At 37.8% G+C, this 25,498-nt stretch overlaps 1 protein-coding gene across 2 annotated transcripts; it reads left to right on the top strand.

Annotated features, from left to right (window-relative positions):
- The first annotated feature begins 5,515 nt into the window (after positions 1-5,515).
- On the top strand, positions 5,516-15,783 carry LOC129246411 (uncharacterized). Of its 2 annotated transcripts, XM_054885219.1 has the most exons (5): positions 5,516-5,721; positions 12,704-12,783; positions 12,875-13,037; positions 15,455-15,589; positions 15,657-15,783. In XM_054885219.1, the coding sequence occupies exons 1-4, from the start codon at positions 5,598-5,600 to the stop codon at positions 15,544-15,546; spliced, it is 459 nt and encodes a 152-aa protein (XP_054741194.1). In that variant the 5' UTR covers positions 5,516-5,597; the 3' UTR covers positions 15,547-15,589; positions 15,657-15,783. The 2 variants fall into 2 exon arrangements, with proteins under 2 accessions (XP_054741194.1, XP_054741193.1); XM_054885218.1 differs by having other exon boundaries at positions 15,455-15,783.
- The last annotated feature ends 9,715 nt before the right edge of the window (positions 15,784-25,498 follow it).

The raw sequence follows: 25,498 nt of genomic DNA, 5'->3' as shown, positions 1-25,498 counted from the left end.
TTTGCTCTGATTAGCCTGAATTAGCCTGAATTAGCCATATAACCTTCCAGTAGAAGTGCTATAACTTAGGCAGCTTTGCTCTGATTGGCATTCAACTTTGTGGCACTGCAGCTAACTCCAACATCGAAATATAGCGTTTTTCAATAGGTGCGCTTCAAGTAGGGAGGGCGAACGGCGCAATATTTTTTATTTTTCGCTTGTCATTTGTAAACTTCATTAGTATACATTTCATCATGGAACGCTACACACTTGAGCAACGGACTCTCGTGTGAGATGAGATCATTAAGATAGTGCAGACTTGAAGATGTCTCTTTTTTTGAAAGACATCTTCAAGTCTGCACTATCTTAATGATCTCATCTCACACGAGAGTCCGTCCACAACTTCCTCCAACCACATCTATCACATTCGAAAAAAAACAAAAAACAACATCATTTTCACAATCGACATGAGGGACAACGGAAGCTCTAAGGGGGACTGGAAACTAGGCCTTTCCGGCTCCCAGCTACGAAGAATCGGAGACTGGAAACCCGTCCTTTCCAGCTCCCAACTATGAAGAATTGGAGATTCACAACCGATTTAATCATATATGTAAATATATGTTCATTTGAGCAAATAATTCGTTTCTTAGCACTGGCAAGGAAACATATTACTCTAGTATATAAGATTTGTAAACTTATTGTTAGTTTCTTATACAAGAAAGATTCAATAAATAAAGAAAAATGGAAAAAAAAACTTGAGCAACGATTGCAAATCGTGCAAAGTTTGAAACGAAAATAATCGTTCTGTTGCTGCTACTTTAACCCATTCGATCCCATTGTACTCGCTTGAGTACAGAAAAAGCATCTTTTTCGAAACGACGTCAAAAGCCAACGCTTACAAATTTTTAAATGTACTCGCCACTTTATAATACAGAGAAATGTCGAAAAGGAATACACATGTTTCTCCTTCTTTTTTTTGAGTCCCGTTATCCGTTATTCACTTGTCTTTGCGTGCACCTTTGCTATTTTTCTTCTTTTCATGGTTTAGTTTGCAATAAGCTCTCTGTTTGACAAAATCTAAGTTATCACGGAAAAAGTTCAGTGTTGTAATATTCATAATACATATAATTTGTATACTTTATACCAAAAAAATGAAAAAAGTTGTGGAAAAGTGCATTTCGGTAGGTTTAAATTCTAGTGTACTCGCATGGGTACAGTGGGAACATTCATATATATTTTGTGTGCATATTTCATGTAGATTTGGTAATGGATGTAAAAAAATTTTACGGAAAGAGGTTTCATAACCTTTCTGCGGCCACCGACTTTATTGAATCAAGCGACCGTAGTCACTTCGACTTCGCTATTATACCGCCAAATACCCACTGTGACACAGATGAGGAGGACATTGAAGAGGATTATATATTGCGTGATGATATTCCAACCTTGGAATCGTATTTTTCGATTCTTCTTTACGTCATATGACCTTCTTAGAATTTTGAAAGAACAAGGATTTAAGGCTACTGGGACTGTTCGTGAACGGCGGACCAAAAAATGTCCTCTGAAAACGAACAAAGAACTACAAAAGAAGCAACGGTTTCCCCGTTTGATTTTATGTAAGTTTATCATAATGATTTATTTGAATAGTTGTTTTGTATCAAATTTTGTAGGTTTTCTGACTCAGGAATACTTTTTGTGATGTGGAATGACAATAGCGTTGTGACAGTGGGAACAAACTTTGATAGAATTGAACCTTTACATACCGTCAAACGATGGTCAAGACAAGAGAGGCGCAAGGTGAATGCCCATCAGCCGAAGTTGATAGCGGAATACAACTCAGGAATGGGAGGAGTTGACCTCCACGACCAAGCTTTGAATACTTACAATATAAAGTTTAGAGGAAAGAAATGGTGGTGGCCTCTTTTCACTACAATGATAAGCTCGTGCGTAGTAAACGCATGGAAGCTTTATAAAATGGCAAGTAAGAGTCAATGCGACTTGTTGCAATACCAACGTGAAATTGCGCGATTTTATTTACGCAATTATAATATCCGGGACATATCTTCAAAACGATCGACAACGGCATCAATAGCTGGTTCCTCATATAACCATTTTCCCAAAAGGATATCGAATCAGCTGAGGTGCAGGGAGTGTCACCAAAGAATTCGATGGATTTGCGAGTTATGCAATGTAGCCCTTTGCATAGAGAGAGAATGTTTCAAAAGCTTCCATACTGTTAACCGAACTAATAACCAAGGAAATCTTTGAAAGTGTCTTTTTATTTAATACTCCATATTTTCATATACAGGCAATGTATATACATATTATCCCATTGTACTCGATTGGGTACAGCCCAAAAAATGCATTTTTTTGATTTTTTTTCGTGTTTTTTTTTTTAAGGAGCTTAATTACACTATTTCAATGAACGTTTTATAAACGCATTTAAAAAAAACATTGTTTTATATAAGCTTGGGATTTAATGGGTTAAGAGTATTACGGCCATTTTACGGTCCATTTAACAAGCCGTTCCGTTTTGGGGTTATGTGAACTCATTGGTCTACAGTAACAAGCCGGCGACGATTTGTAAGCTCAGAGCCAATATTGAACGCGAAATTGCTGGAATTTCGGCCGATTTATGCAAAAGAGTGGTCGAAAATTGGGTTCAACGATTGGACTTCGTAAAACGTGCACGCGGTGGTCATGCAAAAGAAATCGAATTTTATACATAAATGTATATGTTCAAACTCGATAATAAAAAAAAAAATAGTTAAAAAAGTTAAAAAAGTCAAACCGTTTGTGTTTTATTCAAAAAAAAAAGTTGAAGCGCTCTGACTGAAAAACGCTTTACTTCAAAAAGGCACAAATTCATCGTATCATCGCGAAGGTACGGTTTGTTCTTCGTAAGATCTAGCGTTCAAGCTAATATTTCTAACGAGATATAAATTTCTTGAAGTTGAAATGAAGTAGATTCCAGAAAGAAGTAAGAAGGTAGGTAGACAAGCTGCCCTTAAAGTTTTCACAAACTCTCTAACTATTATACAAAATGGTTTCCACAAATGTTATGTACTTAATTTGCTCGAGTTAGGTATGCTAGACAACAAGAGATCTTTTTTATGTGATAGTCCACATCTGATCATCGGGTCAGAGTATTATTTGGCAAGGCTTTCTTTGATGCGCATGCAGTTATAGTACCCTTTTCTTCAGCTAACAAGGCCTCTATCAGAGGGTCGGCGGTTCTTTCACCAATTCAGAACTCGCTACCATACACATAGCCCATAAATTGACTTTTCATTATTTGATCGGTTGGCGAACTCAATTGCACATTTGATTTAAAAATATTAATACGAGGAATTTGAAAACATGAAAACCAAAGTAAGAGAAATTAGTGTATCAGAAAGAAAAAAAGAAATGAAATTGTGGAAAGATGGAAATAGTTTCTGAAATATTGAAAAAGCTATTGGGAGAACTTTTTCCTCTATTTAACGCGTAGTAAACAATTACAAGCAAAACAGGGATGTTAACATCTAATCCCAGGTCTGAGCGTCTAAGAATACTATCGTTCCGAGAAAAACGCAGCATAATCAATATGGCAAAGGTTAACCCTCGAATTACATCATCGAAAATTATTGAGAGCGAAAACCAAACATTTAAAAAGAGTATTTGTGCTAGAAAAGTTTAAACATTAAGCTGGTTACCATAGTCCAGTCGCTCGTTTATTTCACTTGTGAACAGAAGAAAGAGCATTGAATTTGCTAATAATTATATAAATAAGCCTCCCGGGTTTTGGAAATAAGTAATTTTTTCAGACGTAACTAAATTTTGTATATTGGGATAAGAAGTCGTCAAATTGTTTGGCGCAAATCAAACGCAGCTCTTGACAAACAAAATCTGTTGCACAGTCAAACACGGCGGTGGCGGAGTTATGGGTCACAAAATCGAAATTTTTTTTCTTCACTCATCTTATAGTAAATCATTTCAAGAATGTTGTGTTAAAATTTTAAGTGGATCGGAGCAGAACTCTCAAAGTTATAGCCTTTGTAGGCACTCTACCTCGAATGCGGAGCATCGATAATTTTTCAGAGTCATTTTTTCAAACGCGTTTTTCCCGAAACGACTTCTTAAAAGTCGGTGCCAATCACAACTCCGAAACTATTCAACCAATTCTTTTCAAATTTGGCACACGTTTTCTAAATCAAAAATACCTCCCCCCCCACTGGGAGCATTACGTCATACTTTAACTGAAAAATTCGACTTTTTTAGTTTCAGATGATTCTATGACGAATGCCGATTGGCACCGCAGAGCACCTCTCGAAAAACATATCTCCAAAAAAACTCTGTCATGGGCTTATTTGTCAATATTTTATTATTAATATTTTTTAAAAACTTATTGAAAAGCTGTACAATAACATGCAACTGATTTTATTAAAGTATCTTAAGCCATATTTCTGTAAAAAATTAAAAAAAAAAGTGTTTTTTTTTAGCGCTAAACCCTACCACACCCTTAAAGACGAACAAACTCAATGTTATGGACGCTGTGTTGTTTGAGAACAATTTTCTCTAACTTTGTGCTTCCGATTGCAAGCTAAAATTTTGTTATCAAGCTTCCCATAGAGTCACAGAATGATGCGAAGCTCTTGCAAACTGCTTAAGGGGGGACTCTACTGTAAAACTTAAAAAAAATCGATTTTTTACTTTTTGTTGAAACATACTCAGAAACAACTCCAGAATGTTCCATGAAAATCTTAAAAAGAAATCTTGAATAGTTTTCAAGTTATAAAAATTTTAGCAAAGCAGGTATAAACTGAGCGCTCGAGCGGTTTACGGTCATATGCGTGTTTTTCTCGAAACCACGTTTTCAAAATTGCCCACATCACAGCTCCGTGAAAAATTAACATATCAAGCTCAAACTTTGATAGTATATTTTTAACAATATTTACTAGTTTTTAAAGCTATGGTGGGAAAAAATTTATTATTTATAACCCCTTTTTTAATAACAAAATGACAACAAAAAAATGTCGATTTTTTAAAAAACTTCAAAAATTTTACAAAAAAATTTTTTTTTTGCAAGTAATAGGCTTAACAACTAAAAATAATGATATATAATAAAAAAAATTTGGTTTTTTTCATTTCAGATTTTTTTTAAATGCGCGACAGTGTGGGCAGATTTCAAAAGGCGTTTCGGGGGAGCGGCTGTACAGCTGCCATTTTGAAATGAAAATAAATTAAAAAAATTTTTTTGTACACTCAAGACCTGTGTTTATGTAACCCTAAACTTTTTTTTACTAAATAAATTAATACAAGTATGAAAACAAAATCCATAAAAATTTGATTTTTACAGTAGAATCCCCCCTTAAGCTCTCAGCTAAGTTACTTGTTGCACTCTCGTATGCATGATTTTTTAAAATCCAGCAGCTGCCACCTTGACGATCTCACTCAGCCAGCCAAGCATGTTCAGTCTCAATTGAGAAATTGATCGTGTGTGAATTGTTTAGAACTTTGTGCGGCTTTCGAAATACTCTATGCTTACATACATCATACATACATTAATACGTGGAAATTTAAAATAATTTGTAACACTAATTTGTATTCTTTTGGTAACCAGTTTGTAAAAACAAGTGAAGATGCCCAAATTCGTTGCGGACAAATCGCTATGCAATATCAGCCTGCGTAAAGCCTGCCTAAGCATATCGATATTCTTTCTGGTCTCATTGGTGCTGGGTTTCGTAGGGGCACTGATCGATGGCGGTAAGTGAAAACAAAAAGGCAGAGAACGTTAATGTACAGAGAATGTAATGTAATACACTGCTGGTCTTAGGTTAGACGCACGTTTAGTTCCATACAACCTTGCTTCATAATTATTTATTAAAGGACGATAGAAAAGAAGTTGAAATGCAAAAACATTTCTTATTTAATGATACTTTAAATATAATATTCAAATGATTATACAAGAAAAGGACTTTCAGTCCAATACACTTAAAAAAATTAAAGGGCCAACTTGTCCTGCAAATCAAACACTAAAGGATGAAAGTTACAATTACAAAGTTTATTAACTATACAGATAATCAAACGTTACAACTAGAGTTAGTGTCCACTACGCAACTGCCCCTTGATGTGCGCTGTAGGCCTTTATATAGTAGGTGTTGGTCGTTCTGCTGTCTTCAGGTGCGCCGTGTCTTGGTACGCTGGCTCCGCCCCTAGCTTCCCACGGTTGGCATGCACTGGTGGCATGTGCAAGTATTTCACAATCGTGTGAAACATAATTTGCTGACGCTACGTCTGGCTCTGTTCTTATTGCGTAAGCATTAGTACGTGGTACTTGATATGCAATTGGCCTTGACTTAGGGTGTTGGGTTGCATTATGGAATAACAGCGATTATGCCGATGCAGCGGCACGTGTATCGGTAGGGTGTGGGAATGCAATATGTTGGGTGCCGCAGCGTGTTAACTTACATATTTAACAAAATTGTGTTTTTCAAACATTTTCTTAAAGCTAATCAAAATTAGGCAAGTTTTTCTTGGTCATTAGAATAGACGCACTTTGGCTTTTGAATTTTTATAAGAAAAGTATTTGGATTTTAACTTAAATTACTATTTGATTTATTCGAAATAAAAAAATAATAATTTCAGTAATGAGTACTGCCTCCTTTGTTAGTAATAACTTCATAAATCCGATCCTTCATAGAATGATACAAGGAATCTATGTAGTTCAAGGAAATCTCGCTCCAAGCACGTTTAATATCTGCAGTTAATGTTTCCTTATCTTCGTATTGCTTTCCTCCCTTGTATACCTTCCGTGTTAGCCAGCCCCAAACATTTTCAATTACGTTAAGATCTGGAGAATATGGTGGCCAGGTCATGATATTAACGTTTTGATTGATTTTACTACTCGAGAGTTATGAATAGGAGCATTGTCTTGTTGAAAAATCCAAGAAATTGGTCCAAATAGATCTTTTAATTTTGGAAATACGGACTCCAACAATATTTTGAAGCGATCGCCGTTCATCTTTTGATCGATAAAAATCAAGTCAATTGTTCCATAAAACGTGATAGCACCCCACACCATTATTCCCCCTTCTCGGCTATGGTGGCGACTTAAATATAGCTCATCTTTCGCAAATCGTGATAATAATATTGAAATCCATCAGGGCCATCTAAATTAAAACGTTTTTCATCAGTAAATACAACTGAACGCCAATCATTTAGTCGAGTGTCAGATTGGACAGTCCACGTCATGTATTCTTTCGCGAATTGAAGCCGGTTTTCTTTGCGTATTGCATTCAAAGGGGGTTTTTTCTTCAGGTGTTCTGCATTTCTGATCGTACGCTGAACAGTTGATAGGCTTGCTTTTACTCCAGCCAATTCCTTTATCTTAGCAGCAGATTTAGTCGAATTCGAAGCAGTTCTAACAATTTGGCGTACTGCTTGTTTTGACAGTGCCTTTTTCCCCCTTTGAAGTTATTTCCATATGCCTCTGGATCGTTCAAATATCTGTCAACAGTTCTGGAGCTGCGATTTATTTGTTTGGCAATGTTCCGATTGGACAGTCCTTGGGAGTGAAGAAAGTCTACTTTTCGACGTTCCAATAAGCTCATAACAGCAGCTTTTCCCATTTTTTTCTTCAAATGTAGCTCGAAATCACTTTATTTGTTTATTTTTGATATTTTTCAATACGAAAGTTTACACGTGTCCACGCAATACGAAGAAATTTAAGCTGCGTCTAATTCAGTGACCAACCGAAAACACGTGTGATTGCCATAGAAATTTCTATAATCTCCAAATGTACAGTTCTTTTTTCGCAAATCAACCAGCTGTCAGCTGTTTTTTTCGAACAAGATTCGCACTTTGATAAGAAAAGCATTTTGGACAATTAGAAAAAGCATGATAATAAATAATTGATTTTGTTTAAAAAAAACGATGGTGCGTCTAACCTAAGACCAGCAGTGTACATTCACTTTCTCTGAAAATGGGCAGACTTTAATCAAAATAACGGAAATACATACATACATATATTAAATTCTCCTTAAGTGCTTGAATAAAAGACGGTATTCAGCGAAATTAGCGAGTTTAGAATCTTGTTTATATGTACAATTCACGATAGGTCGACATGCATATTTTAATTTTTTTAAAAACCGCACTATTTCAAAACCGCAAAAAAACAGAATCTACTGTACTTGGCGTGGTGTGGTGTGGTGGCCGTCGACAACATCGCTCTGGCTGAGAATTTGGCGCTCATTCCCTGCGTATGCATAAATAACGCTCAAATTACATAAGTCATTTCGACTTTTAAATTTGTCAAATAAATTAAAAAGAAATGACATCATTCCCCATTCTTCAAAACAGCAAGCAACATGGATACAAATTGTTTTCAGTTTTATTTGTTATGAAAATATAATAAAAAAAGTATTCCTTCCTTCCACAAACTGCTCATAGACGTATGGAGAGTAAAATGTAAAGTATGTATGTACATATGTACACATATCCTGGTCAACAAAGAGACAGACTGTTGCATTGTCGCGGATTGACGCGGAGTTGATATCCATTATAGCTGATAGATGGGGAAGCTTTATGTACAAAGCAGAGAACTGCAGCGGTGTAATGTTACTGCTTGCACACCGCTTCAATATTCTGTTTTTCTATAACTGAAACGCAAACATTCCACAAATAAAATTTCAAGACCACTACTCATACTCAAACGCCAAGTGATTTGAGCTCAAGCATTCATTTCCATTACGGTCAAATGCAAAACCTGCTCTCTTTTTGTTCGATCTTCACAGTATATTTTCAGAAAAACTGCACGCATTTGAGTGGAAAGCAAAAGAGCGGTGTGTGCGCTGATCAATACCGCTATTACCGCGATTGTTGAGTGTATGAATATCTCGTATACTCGGGTGTTAGATTTGAAAGCAATCGTATATTCAACTACGGCTAAGCTGTGTGACGTGTGAAATCTGTCACATGAGGAAAACACCGCAAACACTTCGTCGCATAGTGCGGCCGATTCCCGAAAAGCTGGCCAAAACTCAAAAAATTAAGTAATTGATTCAAAATTTCTTACTCGGGGGTTGTCGGGGTCGCTGATTACGAATTTGATCTTAAAATTTTGAAAATCCACCCTCTTCCACCCCTATTGGCCACCCCCTCACGTGAAATAGCGTATATTCAAGAACATAATCAAGATGCACGTAACTTTATATGTTTTCGGGGTCGCAAGGTAGCAAGTGGTAGCAGCTGAATCTTGTTTTATTCAGTAACCATTACTTTTTTGAGTAACCTTTAATAGGTTTCAAAGCAGCATATGACGGCGTTGCATTACTATACAGTTTGAAAACTCAAATTTTATAAAAAAAATTGCAAAAAATGTATCTACGTATTGCTGCAGCTAAAAATTTTGTGTCGAGGTATTGATATGTACTAAAGATTTCTCGTATTTTACTAACCTTCCGAAGATGATTCCATTTGGTTTTGTTCAATTTACTCCATTACAAAATCTTTCAAATGTGTACAACTTTCACTATTCATCGACAGTAATACGATGCTCAAACGAAGGCCACGTTGCGACTGAAAATACAGAGGATACTAAGGGTACAGGACGTTGCTATGAACGGTTTTCACTACTCAAGGCATTACTGTAGCCAACCCAAAGACAAAAAAACTCTATCTAGAAACTTGTTTTTTTCGACTTTTGGCCAGCTTTTTGGGAATCGGCCGCACTGTGCGTCGTCATCCCTTGCAAATAGTGAGATTGTCTGCAGTATAATTCATAGCAGTGCACGGAAAAAAAGGATTTTTATACATATGTAGCAGTATTTTTAAATGAAAAGTTTTTTCTTTATTGAAGCAGTGATATTATTTTATTATATTATTGTATATTACTATTAATTATGAAAGAAAATAAAATGAACTTTAAAATAAAAATTGAAAACCAAATTCATTCTTTTACAAATTACTTATCGTAAAAAAACAAATAATAATTTTTCTTTTAACTTACTTCTAAAGATACTTATGTATGTATAAAGATACATATAAAGAAATTTTCTCAGCAATAAAATTTGAATTATCCGCCATTATAAATCTTTTAAAAATAAGCATATAATCACATGCACACATTAATATACATATCTGCAAGTAGAGTTATTCGTGCCCTTTGTTAATGCACTGCCGACGAAAACAAAGATAAAAAAACATAAATAAGAAAGTGGACTCTTTCGAGTGCTACTCATTTATGTATTGAGTGAACGCGCGATGTGTTATGATCTATTTGTGTAGGCGGTGTTTTCAGTATTTTTGTCATTCGGTAGCGGTCATATGCAGCACCGCATAGCCGAAGTGATCGCACAAGCGGTAGTTATAAACGAAGCAAAGACTGAACAAAGAAAGACTCGGATGTACAAACGATATACATAGAACATTTACTGCTCTGTTGCGGTTCTGCTCAGCGCAAACACCGCGTTGGTCGTACATATTGATACCGCTTTTTTTGTGAGTGGATCGCAAGTCAGAAAAATACAACCGCTTGCAGTTCTCTGGTTTGCACCAACAAACAAGCGCCACAAGGTATGCAGAGCTTTTTCTCAGTAGAATATAGAAAAAGGGCAATGCGTCACTTCCGTCAGCGTACGCCAGTGATTCACACGATTTTACTACTCATATTTTTTTCATACCGTGGGCCTTATATATCGTTTCTTAAGGAGTAAACTCCAAAAAAATATATAAAAAAAATATATATAAAAAAATATAAAAGAAAAAAAAAACATAGGCCGCTATTATGAGTTACATTCGATCTTCGATATTAACAAACACTGCCGACGAAAACAAAGATAAAAAAACATAAATAAGAAAGTGAACTCTTTCGAGTGCTACTCATTTGTGTATTGAGTGAACGCGCGATGGCATAGATATTTTTTAGCGGTACTCTTTTGCTTGTGTGTTATGATCTATTTGTGCAGGCGGTGTTTTCAGTATTTTTGTCATTCGGTAGCGGTCGTATGCAGCACCGCATAGACGAAGTGATCGCAGAAGCGGTAGTTATAAACGATGCAAAGACTGAACAAAGAAAGACTCGGATGTACAAACGATATACATAGAACATTTACTGCTCTGTTGCGGTTCTGCTCAGCGCAAACACCGCGTTGGTCGTACATATTGATACCGCTTTTTTTGTGAGTGGTTAGCAAGTCAGAAAAATACAACCGCTTGCAGTTCTCTGGTACAAAGTCTCTGCAAATAAACATAATTAAAAAAAAAAATAGGTTGGGAAGCCAACGATGTCCATATTCTGCGATAACAAGAATGCCATTCAAGTGGCATTGAATAAATCCTACTCCCACACCTAAACATATACACATAAAGACGAAATGTATTCGTCAACTTATTAAACATAAGCAAGTAATTTTGAAGTATTTACTTACCAGCTCATTTAGGTCACAGGACACAGAGGTAATAACTAGAAACGAAGCAAGATGATAGATTACTGGGTTTGCCAATAACTGTGCTGAAAAACAAAGTTGTGTGGGTAACTACGGCTGCCACGTAACGGGGTGATTCGCTCGCCGAATTCTGCACTAACGTTTCACATATATTCACATACTTGTAAAATTTGTCGTTGTTGAGACGGCAGCGAAGTTTCATTGGTCGATTTTTTTCGTATAACACCAACATATTCTTAGTATTTTCGTAAACAAACAGATTCGTTACCCAAACTACGTCAGTCCATCCGCCCATCAGCTCATTCTCATTCGTTGAGAGCCGGCCAACGGTCCGATTTTGGCCACACCATTAAAAATCGTTTCACCATGAGGCACGAACTAGCGGATGTCCCCTTGCTTGCTATGGGGCAACACACCATCAAGGGGAAGCTTAGAAGTAAAGAGCTAAGGTTTAAAGATGTAGGTAGGTAAGGGAAAAGGTTGAAGTGCCAGTCTGGCACTCCCCAAGTAGCACTAAAGCGCCGTTCTGATACCATTATGAGGCATCCAACAGAGAGATATCTACATCCAACCAGAACTGTTGATATAATGAAGAAGATTGATGGGATTTAGGTTGGCGCACTGCCCCAGGCTGTCGAAAAAAGGAGCAACAGAGACCTTAATCGTTTAGCTGGCAAACCCGGACATTTCCAGAGAAAGTTCTCAGCAGTCTCCTTTTCTGAAAGGTCTCCATAGCTTCTGCAATGAGGGTTAAATGGTAACCCTAGCTTTTCCGCGTGTGTATCGATGTGCTGAGAATTTGATTGTACTGATATCTTAAGAAGATTACCTCTTAACATGCCTGCTACGGGCTTGTGCCATTTCGACTTGTTGCATATGCAATTGAACAAATGTGGAATGCTATCAATGCACCCATCGCGAGAAGCTCGAGCGAGCCCAATAATGTCAAAACTAATGATTCCTCACCTAGCTGCTTTACTGTGTCGCTTTGATAGCTATCAAATATAGGCGCTTGTATTCCTAATAGGATTCTAAATGCTCTAAAAGTGCAATATAGAAACGTTTCACTACGCCGTTGCTGCGGAGGATTATTTAGTTTTAGAAATGAAGAAAGAAGCTACCCATTTCCAAATTATTTTCCAAGAAGTCAGTTTGGTGTAATTTACATACACTTAAGACAGTATTAAAATTTCCATTAAGCTGAAATATTCCCTATTTACATATATTTACATATTCATATATATATATATATATTATATATATATTATATATATACATTTTTTTTGTTTTTAAAATTTCAGACTTGTTCAGCACCTCTATACTTATAGGCTTTTTTGTAATGCTGATTATTAACTTAGCATTGCTTTTCGGTGTCTTATGGGTATGTAAAATATATTCATGAATTCAAAAAATTATTATTCTTATTCAATAAAAATAACTTTTATGCTTTGCCTTTTAATCTATTTTCACAGAGTAACCCCTGGCTGGTCTTGGTTTGGCTTGTGCATGCCGCGCTGTTCTTCATCGGCTGGCCCATTGCAGTGTTGGGTGTAATTTTCAATTTTGGAGATTATCGCAACGATTCGTCCTTCGACAACGTGTTTCTCATACTATTTGAATACATTCTGGCGCTGGGTGAGTATTTTCATTTATTTTATATTTTTTTAATTTTATCTAGATAGTGTTTAGATTGAACGGGGCAATGTATGCCATTGTTTAGCGAAAAGGGGAAAATGTTGTAGTCGTTGCCTAAATCGGTTATGTCGTTAATTAACGTCAACGAGTTAATTTATTAGTAAATCCAAGAAAAACTCGTATGCTGTTTCTACGACGTTAAACCAATGAAAATTTAGTGTAAATGAATCGATTGAATCAGATAAGTGAAGAACTGGTTAGCACCAGGGTTGCTATTTACATTCTATCAAAAAAATATCGGAAATTGTTCATTTAAAAAGCGCGCGTTACACATACAGTCTGTGTCAGAAGAAAAGAACCGCTTTTTTTCCAAGTAACTTTAAGATATATTTCGTTCTGCTTTTTGCTGCATAATAGTCCCACTCAAGGGCTACGTCGCCAGTGGTAACTCAGGTTAGTGTCTTGCGAAACTTTCCAGTAAACGCAACCAAACCAAAATGAGTGAGAAGTACGCGAAACGTTTTAAGTCGGTATTTTTCTGCACGCATTCGAAAGAGCTGAAATTATCTTTCGCGGAATAAATAGATTGAAAATTTTGATGACCTTTCTGAGCGCAGCTTGAAGCGAGTGACGACAAAGTGATCGTCCAACTTTTTAAGTGGGAGCGTTCTTTGTGACTTCGCCAAGCACGATCAGTTCTTGCTAAACATCGGATAGATGTGTGTATCAACATCATCGTACATCGACTGAAGGAGGCGAACATATCCTGCCGTCCCACATCGTCAAAATCATTGCTCTCAGAAAAACACATTGAAAAACAAGAAAACAAGAAAATGGCGTCACAGTATTGAACTGGCCTTTCCAGTCCCGACGCCAACCCCATTGAAAATGTGTGGGGAACTACCTTGCCAGAAGGTCAGTCCATGCCAGAAGGTCAGTCCATGATTGCCAGAAGGTCAGTCCATGATTTAAAGCAACTCGTGCGTCAAGTTCGCAAAGTCTAGTCCTGTTTGTCGACGAGCCACGCAGAAAAACTGGTTGAAGATGCAACGAATGAAGAAGATGCCAGGCTATATCTACTCAACGATTGCGACTCGTAGTTTTTTACATACTTTCATGTAAACAAATTTAAAATATATATCTTTTATACTTCATGAATAATCGCCTTTCCTTTTTTCTGACACGGACTGTTTGTCTAAATTTTTTTTTGCCAATTTGGTCGCCCAAAAATGTCTTCAACGGATGAAAACGTCGACAAAGTCAAGGAAATTGTGCTGGAAAACCATCATTTAAGTTTGAGGGAGGTAGCTCGTGGCCTTAGCATGTGTCACGAATCAAATCGCAACATTTTACACCATCAACTGGGCATGAGACGCGTCGCTGCTCGACTGGTCCCAAGAGAGTTGAATTTCTTTCAAAAAAATCATCGGAAGAAGGTGGCGGAAGACATGCTTAAGCAAGTGAATTCGGACCCAACGTTTATCCAGCGCATCATAACAGGTGATGAGACGTGGGTATATGAGTTTGACATGCATACCAGTTAACCAGTCAACAAGGGTCTGAATGGCGCTATCCACATGAGCCGAAACCCAAAAAACCACATCAAAGTCAGAAAGGTCAGAAGTGAAAGCCACGCTACTCGTTTTCCTTGATTGTCATGGTGTTGTAAGCTCGAAATTCGTTCCCAAGATTTTACGGTAAATAAAGAATATTATTTGGCAGTTTTGCAACATTTGAGAGAGAATGTGCGTAGGAAACGGTCCAATTTGTGGAAAGAAAATTCATGGATCTTACACCATTATAACACACCGTCTCACAAGGCTCATATTGTGAACACTTTTTTGACCAAAAACTCATCAAATATCATCGAACAACCACCGTATTGACCGGATTTAGCCAGCCTACTGTCTTTTTCCCAACTCTTAAATTGCCACTCCGCGGATGCCGCTTTGAGTCGATAGAGGCAATTAAGGAGAACTCGCTGAAGGAGCTGAAGAAGATCTCTTCAAACGCGTTTAAAAGGTGTTTTTATGACTGATGCTAATTTGAAGGCGACAAAATAAATTTTGATGATTAAACAACTATTTTGCGTTTTATTGAACAATTCCCCCTACTTTTTGGACAGAATATATACCGTCAAAAACTAAGAGACTTCTCTGAAAAAAACTTTATGCGAAATCAAATATAACTATACAAAATCCTCACAAGAAATGTTTGTTATGTTTTTATTTCATTTTTTCATTTCCCACTCCACGCAACTTTGCCTTTAGATAGTCGCACAGTGCTATACTCGTATGTATACATAGGTATATGTGGTTCTTTTTTGGCTTTCTTTTTTGTAGGTGTTTTGTGTGTGAATTTGATTCCCATGAGTTCCATGAGTTAAACATTTCTTATTTTTCATTCTTTGATTTCAGTGATTTTCGGTTATTTCACGTATCTGGTCTACTCCTATTTTCATCAGTTGAGAATCAGGCTGTCCGCTACACCTCGCAACGTTGTAGTTTAAATACTTATATAAATTATATGTGCTTATGCATAAGTGTACCAATGTGAGTACAAATATTGTACGAAAACACCAAATTATTAATATCCTTTTCCATGTATGCCGCAATGCAGACACCAAAACTTATGCATTAAGAAATATTATATTTTGTATGCCATTATTGTTCGCTTGACCGAGAAAAAAAGATTGTAACACCTTTTAAAATAGTTACACACTTAATATGCATTTTTACAATTTTTTATATATATGTGTGTATCTTTTAACTTTGTTACTGTAATTAATAAATAAAATAAAAGAAAAATACATGGCAGATGTTGTTTTTATTAAGAGGATTTATATGATTTGTTTCAAAGTCCAGCTCGGTTAGTGCATTCTTCTTCTGGTGGAGCAAAATACGATGTTGGCGTCAGAGAAAAACAAAATTTTTAAAAGCCCACGTAGCCTTAGAAGACCTCAAAAATTTCAAGTTGCCCTGGTTAATTTCTTCAAACGATTCACTAGAAAGGCCTAGTTTACTGAGGCGGCAGCCCTTGGTCGGGGAAAGTCCGAGTCATTCCGGTAACGTAGAACCGGCTGCCATGGGAATGTAACTTCTTTCAGTAAAAGTGCTATAACTCACTCAATGTCAGTGAGCTTTGATTGCTTTGAAATTTCGGCAAGATTGAGGGTTGGTTGGTTAGAGTGGTGATTCATCCTGAATCCAACTAGCGCTTCCGCACCATTTTGTTGCCACATCCTCGTTACCAACTTGTTATTTACGGCATGTCTATACCCAGTCTGTGCGGTTCAGGAACCTTATTAGGTTGTTGACCTCTAAGCCAGACAGTTGTTCGAGCTCCTCGAACAGCGGTTTGCCCAGGGTTAACATTCTGTCCTTCCATAGGGCAGGGCATTCACAGAGGAAATGGAAGATTGTTTCCTTTTTCTCCGGTTGTTTGCAACTGTGACAGTATGTGTTGTGAGGGATGCCCATTTTGGCTGCCTGTTCTCCGACAGACCAAAAGCCAGTTATGACTGCCGTTAGTCTCCAGGCATCCCGTCGTTTCATGTTTAACAATATTGATGATTGTTTAAGGTTGTAGGTGGGCCATAACGTTCTGCTGATTTTGCATTTCGTCTGGCCCCTCCATCTACACTCCGCCATTCGGAGGTATTTTAGGGAAATTGTACTCTTGACTGCACCTAATGGTGTGAATACCGGTTCTGCAAGAGCGTTATTCATGGCAGATCCCCCTCTTGCCAGTTCATCTGCTTTTTCGTTACCTTCAATATTCCGATGTCCTGGGACCCAGATTAAGGTAACATTATGTTTTTCGCTCAAGGTGGAAAGGCTATTCCTACTTTGTTCCACCACCATTGAGGTTGTAGTCGCTGAATCCAGTGCCTGGATTGCAGCTTGGCTATCCGAGAGAATAGCGATATTGCTCTTAAAAGAGAAGTCTGTGATTAGTAGCCTACAAGCTTCCCCAATTGCCAGTACTTCCGCCTGGAAGACACTGCAGGTATTGGGGAGGCGCACAGATTTTTCAATTTTAAGTCTATGAGAATATATACCAGCTCCAACACCACAATCCATTTTAGAACCATCTGTATAGACTGTAGTGTCGAAGTTGTTTAATGAGAATCCCTTATTCCACTCTTCCTTAGATGGAAAGAGAGTGGCAAAATTCCTATTGAATGTTACCGTCGGGACGATGTAGTCAGTCCTCACCGAGGTTAACTGAGTTTGCCGCAATAGTAGACTGGCATGACCATAAGTGTTTTCTTTCCAGCGGCCCGCTTCGTTTAACCTAAATGCACTCATGGTTGCCGTCTTCTTAATATGTAGGTCTATTGGAATAACGTGTGTCAGTGCGTTCAGAGCCTCCCTAGGACATGATCTGATTGCGCCGACCGTTATTGCACAGGCTGATCTTTGTATTCTGCCGAGTAATTTGATGTTGCTATCTCTCCCTAGAGCTTTCCACCAAACTACCGAACCATACGATAAAATTGGTCGTATAACCGCCTTGTACAACCATAATGTATGCTTAGGTTGAAGACCCCATCTTCTTCCAAGCATACGTTTACAGGCATATAGAGCAATTTCAGCTTTCCTTACCCGTTCTTCGACGTTTAATTTCCAGCTAAGTTTGGAGTCCAAAATTACCCCTAAGTACTTTGCACTGGGTGAAAGTGAGAGGGTTTGTCCATTAATATTTGGTAGGGTAAAGCTTGGTACCTTGTATCTGGTGGTAAAGAGCATGAGTTCTGTTTTACGCGGGTTTAAACTTAAGCCACAGCCTGTTGCCCAAGAATTAAGCTCGCCTAACGCCCTTTGAATGATCCCACTGATCGTATTAGGACACAGTCCTGACGCCATTAGCACCACATCATCAGCGTACGCCACCGCTTTTACCCCTCCTCTATTAAGTTTTATTAGGATTTTTCTAATCACACATAACCAAAGAAGTGGAGATAGTACTCCCCCCTGTGGAGTACCCCTGTGGACTCTCTTAGTTATGTTGATGTTACCCATATTAGCTCTAATGATCCTGGTTTCTAGCATAGAGATGATCCAATTGGTGATACAATTTTCCACCCCTAAGTCTATTAACGCCCGTTGGATAGCATTCGTGCTAACGTTATTAAATGCGCCCTCTATGTCAAGAAAAGCTGCCACCGTATACTGTTTGTTTACTAGAGACCCCTCTATTGTTCGGATTACCTCGTGAAGCGCTGTCTCCGTCGATTTGCCTTTGAGGTAAGCATGTTGTGCAGTTGATATACTAAAGCTCTCCAGCGAACTTCTAATGTGCATATCTAAAAGCCGTTCCAAAGTTTTAACAAGGAAGGACGACAAACTGATCGGCCTAAAGTCCTTCGCTGATTCATGTCCTCTTCTGCCTGCCTTTGGTATGAAGACGACCCTAACAAGTTTCCAGATGTTTGGAATATAACCTAGATTTAGACACGCTTTGAAAATTTCCATTAGCCATGGTAGAATACTATCAAGAGTTTCCTGTAACATCTTAGGAAAGATCACATCAGGGCCTGGAGATTTGAAAGGTGAGAATGATTTGATTGCCCATGCAACCTTCTCTTTCGTAACTATTACATCGACAAGATGCTGTGGGTCATATCGGCTCCGCCGGATTCTCCCAGCATCACTGTCATGGGTGCTACATCCCGGAAAATGTGTATCTAAAAGAAGTTCTAGAGACTCTTCCGCCGTAGAAGTCCAAGTGCCATCCGGCCTCTTGACCCAAGAAGCCATTGAATGATCCTTGGACAGAATACGGCTAAGTCTCGCAGAATCTCTGGTAGATTCGATAGAAGAACAGAAATCTCTCCAGCTCTCTTTCTTGGCGGCCCTGATTGCCTTCTTGTATTGTCTCCGACTTTCTCTATACAACTGCCAATTACCTGTTGAGTAGCTGAGATTGAAATTTGATCTGGCTTCTTCCCTTAATTTTGAGAGCTCATTGCTCCACCAAGGAGGATAGGCTTTTTTGCTATATTTAATTGGACATGACGTTTTGTAGGCCCTACTGAATGTCTTTTCCAATGTTGTGACCCTACTCTCAATGTTTTCTGCGAGAGTGATTTGATGGATCGGAATCCTTCCTATCCTATTCCCTACTACATTTTTGAACCGTTTCCAATTTGTTCTAAGTGGGTTTCGATATGGTAAGGGTGGATCTACCTCAAGATCCAGGTGGTAGAGGATCCAGCTGTGGTCCGAAAAGGACTTTTTGCTTGAGACTCTCCAATTTTCTACCCTCACTGAAGTATTTTCAGACAGTAATGTCACATCTATTACTTCCGCCCATCCTCTAAAGCTTTCCGTGCTTGGAAAGGTGAAAGTCGGGGTATTACCCCTGTTACATACTGTTAGGTTAGTATTGATGATAAATTCATATAGGGACTCACCTCGGGAGGGAGTTATAACACTTTTACTGAAAGAAGCTAACCAGGGGAATTTGACTATGTACTAGGGAGGCTTTAGGCTGATTTCACCGATTTTTGATTTTAGCCCGATTGTTGTTTTTAACTTTTTTGAAAAGGGTGACGCTTCCGTAGATTTGCGTCAAAATTTCAAGCAAATCAGACTAAAACTGAGGAAGTTATGCAAATTTGGCCTGAAAGAGTTTGACTGAATTTATTCACTGAAGATCAAATGAACAACGCAAACGAACTCACCCCAAAAAGCGTATATTATCATATTTTTGAGACTTTTGGTAAATATTATATGTTTGACCTTGAACTGACCTCTCAAGATCAAATTAAAAATGAAAACAAAAAACGTATATTATCAATTTTTTGAGATTTTTCTGGTGAGTTTTCTATGTTTAACTCTGAACGGCGACCTTCATGAACGGTGACGACTATTTTGATATGTAGCTGTCCTGCTCTTTTAAGGTACGAATCCGCAAAATTACATATGTCTGATTACCTGCAAAATAAACAATCAGCTGACAATACTGTTTTGAAAGATTTTTCTTCATAGAAATTGGTTTGGTAGAATATTTTACACAGTTTCTTATGAAAACTCACCTTACAACTTAACTGTCGGATACAGGGAAAATATTTTTAATTACCAACCTTCCAAGTCAAGAAGCGTGGGGGAGAACGTTTTCGGTCACTTGAAAGCAAGGGTTAGAAAAATTGATAAGCCAGACAAATTTCGAATTCGCAAATCTACGAAAGCAACCTGAATCGAGGTACTATAATCAAGACCACAACGTTCCCACGACGGTCGGTTCTACGTTCCCGACACGACCCGGATTTATATCTGGCCAAGGACTGTCACTTCTACGTAAACGCATTCAGTTTGCTAATGAGTACATAAATAAGCCTCCCGAGTTCTGGAAAAAAGTAATATTTTCAGACGAAAGTAAATTTTGTATATTCGGAATAAAAGGCCGTCAAATTGTTTGGCGAACACCTGGAACTGCTCTTGAAAAGCAAAATCTTGTTGGCACGGTTAAGCACGGAGGTGGCGGGGTTATGGTTTGGGGCTGCATGGCGGCAAATAGGGTGGGTCAGTTAGAATTTATTGATTCGACGATGGATAAATGGGGATACTTGAACATACTAAAACGGAATTTAAAGGAAAGTGCAGAAAATCTGGGCTTATTAAGAACATTTTGGTTTCAACAAGATAACGACCCGAAGTACACAGCCAAGATCGTTAAGCTTTGGCTCTTGTACAACGCCCCAAAACAGCTTAAAACACCGCCACATTCCCCAGATCTTTACCCCATCGAGCATCTGTGGGATCTATAGGAAAAAAGAATACGTCAGCAAGTGATTACTAGTAAAGAGGTTTTGCGGAGTGTCATGCAGGCCGAATGGAGGAAGATAACAGCAGAGGAAGCAGAGAAACTAGTAAGTTCAATGCCAAATAGGCTGAGTGAAGTCCTAAAGCAACGTGGATATCCAACTAAATATTAGATTTAATTTTTGCATATAGCATATCATGTTTTTGTATTAGACTTTTAGTCTGAACGCAGACTTTATGGTTGTTACTGCCATTATTCACCGTTATCTAAAAACTTATGTGAGGAATCTTGAAATTTACTTTTGTTTTTGAAACTTAAACATATAATAAACATACAGTATCGGACAAAACATTTACAACTGCAATGCAGCCTTCAATTTATTTTTTGTCATAATGTCATTCTTCACTCAATTGCAATTCAATTTCACGCTATGGATACTAGAGCATCTGAGTAATATTTTCCAAAAAATCTTTTCAAGATCCTTCCCTTTTTGTAGCTGTATTTAAAAAAAAATTAAATTATCTGGCAACTATGAGCGACAAAACAATTGCAACCTTGTGAGCTTAGCTATATAACGGTAAAAATGCTTGAGCTTGGTTTTGTTTTCCAACTGTTCTGAGTTTAGTTTAATCGTGTCAATTTGTGAACATCAGTTTTGTGCAGAATTTGTGATAACACAATTTTTTTGTAAAGTTGAGTTAAATGAAGTAATGGCTCGAAATAAGTTCGGTGAAGTATTACGCGCGCGTGTTGTAGATGAATATAATATATAAAGATATATCCATAAAATATAATATTCATAAGTCATCAATTTCTCGAATTATTGCGAACTTTATAAAAAACAAAACTATCGCGGTGGTGCATCGAGGAGGCCGACCAAGAAAAACGGATGAAAGAACTGACAAACTGATAGCGAGAGAGGTAAAAAAATATCCATTTAGAAGTGCCCCCCAATTGGTAAAGGAGCTTGGGTTACCAATCAGCTCAAAAACTGCCAACCGTCGCCTGGCTGAAGCTGATTTACGGACGTACCGACCAGCAAAGAAGCCGTTTATTAGTAAGCGTAACCAACAAAAACGATTGCAGTTCGCAAGGGATCACATAGATTGGCCATTAAGCAAGTGGAAAGCTGTTCTTTTCAGCGACGAATCCAAATTTAATTTGGTGGGAAGTGATGGCGTATCCTACGTTCGACGCCCACGTAACAAGCGTCTTCAAAAATCATACTGGGTAAAGACTGTTAAGCATAGTGCTTACATTATGGTCTGGGAATGCTTTTCTGCTGCTGGTTTGGGACCACTCCATCGTATTATGGGCATAATGGACCAGTACGTTTACAGGGACATTATGGAATCGATAATGCTGCCACATGCTGAGTGGGAAATGCCCTTGAAGTGGGTCTTCCAACAGGATAATGACCTGAAGCATACGGCGAAGGTCCTGAAATCATGGTTCCAGAGGAATAAAGTGGACGTAATGGAGTGGCCCCCACAATCCCCAGATCTTAACCCCATAGAAAACCTATGAGAAATAGTAAAAAAGAGAATTGATCGGACTAATGTGGCAAATACTGACCAATTTTTCCAAAGAGTCCTGGAGGCATGGAGAAATATACCACGAACGATAGTTGACAATTTGATAGCTTCAATTCCGAGACGATGCAGAGCTGTTACTCAGAGCAATGGTTTTGCCACGAAATACTAAGTTTAATAAAAATAGTTTACTGATTTCCTTTAGTTGCAATTGTTTTGTCTTATTAAATACAGGTGTTGGACACATTTGATTTTTAAATTTAAGATATGAACTGTTGAATTTGAATAAATTTGTTTTATTTACGTAAATCAACATCTTTTATTACAAATAAAGTGAAATTAACAGGTTCCAAACAAATAACGGCTGAGCAATCGAAAGTTTTCATTGCCCACATTTTAGTTGCAAATGTTTCGTCCGATACTGTATACATATATACAAATTTATAAAAATTATAAGATCAGGTTGATCAGTGTTTCATTCACTAAAAAGTTTTTGTAGGGTGAACTCAGACTTTGTGTGCATGTGTATGTATTATATATATAATTCCATTTACGCTTCTTGTTTTAATGAGAATTAGACGGCGAAAGAATCTTCTTTGAGGCTACGCAACTTTCGATATGATTGGGTATGCCTCTTTGGAAAATGCGTTAGATGAGACGAAAGTCTAAGCTCCCTACGCTCCACTAGCCAGATTTATTTTATAAATAAATAAAATTAGTTTAATAAACAGTTTGTCCTGTTTCCAAGCCATCCAAAACCACAGCAATTCAAGCAAAATCATCGACTGTATTAAAACATACATAAACATACTCATTTCCCACCGGAGCAGCATCAAAATCATGTGGATACCTAGGCACTCCGGCATCTAGGGTAACGCACTGACAGATACAATTGCCAAGGACATTTCCATTACACCAACAATCACATCTGAAGTCATCCTACCCAGCGACATATACCGACTTATTCATGAACAGAGGCAAACGAAGTTACTTCGTGAATGGTCGTATTATAAACACCGAACACCGTTATTCGAACATTAACCCGAAAGATACAAAACCTCCCTATCCTTCATCGGTACCCACCAACCACATTACCCCACACACACGGCGTCATCTATGCACACGGCTCCGTATTGGGCACACCATAATAACTAGCGCACACTTATTACATGGTAGTATATCCAACAGCTGTCCCTTCCCTGCCAAGCCACAGCCAGTGTGCATCATCTACTGGTATCCTGCCCAGAACTTGCTTCTCAAAGGCACTACCACTTCAACAACAGAGATCCTCTTCAACTTTTAAAAGGTGCCACTGAAGATAACAAAAAAATGTACACATTTGTAAAGGACACCGACCCAATCTGATTAATTATAATAATACTAGCTTATACCCGTGGGTTTCACCCCACATGTCTATCAAAAAGTATGCAATGTTAATAAAAGAACTTTAACTTTTTTAAGTCAGTTTAGGTATATTATTATTTAAAACGATCGGATATACGACATTTTTGTTATATTATTTTGAGTATAAATAAAAAGGTTTTTCGGTGCGCCAACTCTGGAGCAGACTACATATAATTGGCCATGGGTAAAACATGAGTTGGTTAGATTGACTCCTACTACAGCTAATGATTGTCCCTGAGCTTTATTTATGGACATTGCGAAAGCCAGTCTAATAGGAAATTGGAGGCGTTTAAAATTGAAAGGTTATCCGTCGGTATCATTGGAATTCTTGGTATGAAAACTTTGTGGTTTTCAAAATTTCCTGATAAAACCATAGCTTCTATAACATTTGGTAAAAGTTTCGTGATGATTAGCCTTGTGCCATTGCATAAACGTGGAGGATCCAAATTACGCAGCATAATTATCATGGCCCCCTTTTTAAGCATCAGTCGATGAGGAGGAATTCCTGATGGGTCCAAGGAGTTAAGAAACTCAACGGGATAATGAACAGCCTGGGATTCTTCGACGACTGTGTCAATGGAATGATAAGTTGTGACATTTCCTGGTAGTATTTCTTGAATTTTGGAATTAATGACATTTACATCGTCATTCTTAGGTGCCAAAATTGCCCTTTCTCGAAGCCATCTATAATTTGCGTGATTGGCTGAAATATTTGGAAATACCCTTTCTATCAAAGCATCGACTGATAACATAAGTTGACAAAAACCTGGAGGAAAAGAAATTAAATTTGGTGGTAAAGAAACTGGTATTTTTCCATTGCCTATTGTAAGTAGTTGTTCAGAAAAAACTTTTGCTGAAGCATCTCCTCCCAAATTTGCTCTCATATTTGTAGAAAGAGTCAATTTTCGAACGTAGTCCCATAGGTATGACGATTTTAAGCAGGCATTCACTTCATCTGCGGCGGTTCCTTTCGGAATAACTGGAAGAATTTGTCGAAAATCCCCTGCCATTATGAGTAAGGCACCACCCATTGTGCACTCATCCCACACGATTAGCTTACATGTCTTTAGAACCCTACCTTGACCTGAGTTTTTCCTTATATTGCACATCGGTGTGTCAGATATTTGCATAGACAGTGGTAACTTAAAATCTGAGTGAGCTGTTCGTCCGCCACACAAAAAGGTAGCCGCTATTCCTGAAGAAGCAACTGCCACAGCGATTTCATTCTTTTCTCTTACATCAGCCAATATCAAATTAAGCAGAAATGTTTTGCCAGTTCCTCCAGGCGCATACAAAAAAATCAATCCTCCCTTATTTTCAATAATCATTCCTTGAATAGTTTCGTACGCGACTTTTTGATCCGTAATCTCTATCGTTGATAATATAAATTCGTTTCTATATCAAATGGTCTAACCCCCATTTTTCTCTAAGCTCATATTTTTTCTAGGAGTACTAAATACTAACTTCATTAAACTTTTTCCCAATTTTTGTTATTCTTCCATAAATGCGTCCAGTAATATGCAGTATGAAAAATCCCATTTGTATAGGAGGTGTCACGCCCCATTTCTAGCTATCACCAGTTTTCATCTGCACCTGCAGGTATTAACCTTATATAATCTCTTACCAAATTTCAGTTGTCTAGCCCAAATACTTCCGGAGATATGTACAATGAAAAATTGCATTTATATGGGAGGTGCCAAGCCCCCTTTTTCGTTTTTCTCAGTTTTCTTGGAGGTGTTAGGAATTAACCTCATA

Source organism: Anastrepha obliqua, chromosome 4, assembly GCF_027943255.1.
Source record: "Anastrepha obliqua isolate idAnaObli1 chromosome 4, idAnaObli1_1.0, whole genome shotgun sequence".
Classification (NCBI taxonomy): Eukaryota; Metazoa; Arthropoda; class Insecta; order Diptera; family Tephritidae; genus Anastrepha; species Anastrepha obliqua.
The sequence above is the reverse complement of the archived record's forward strand: the minus strand, read 5'-3'. Positions and strand labels throughout refer to the sequence as shown.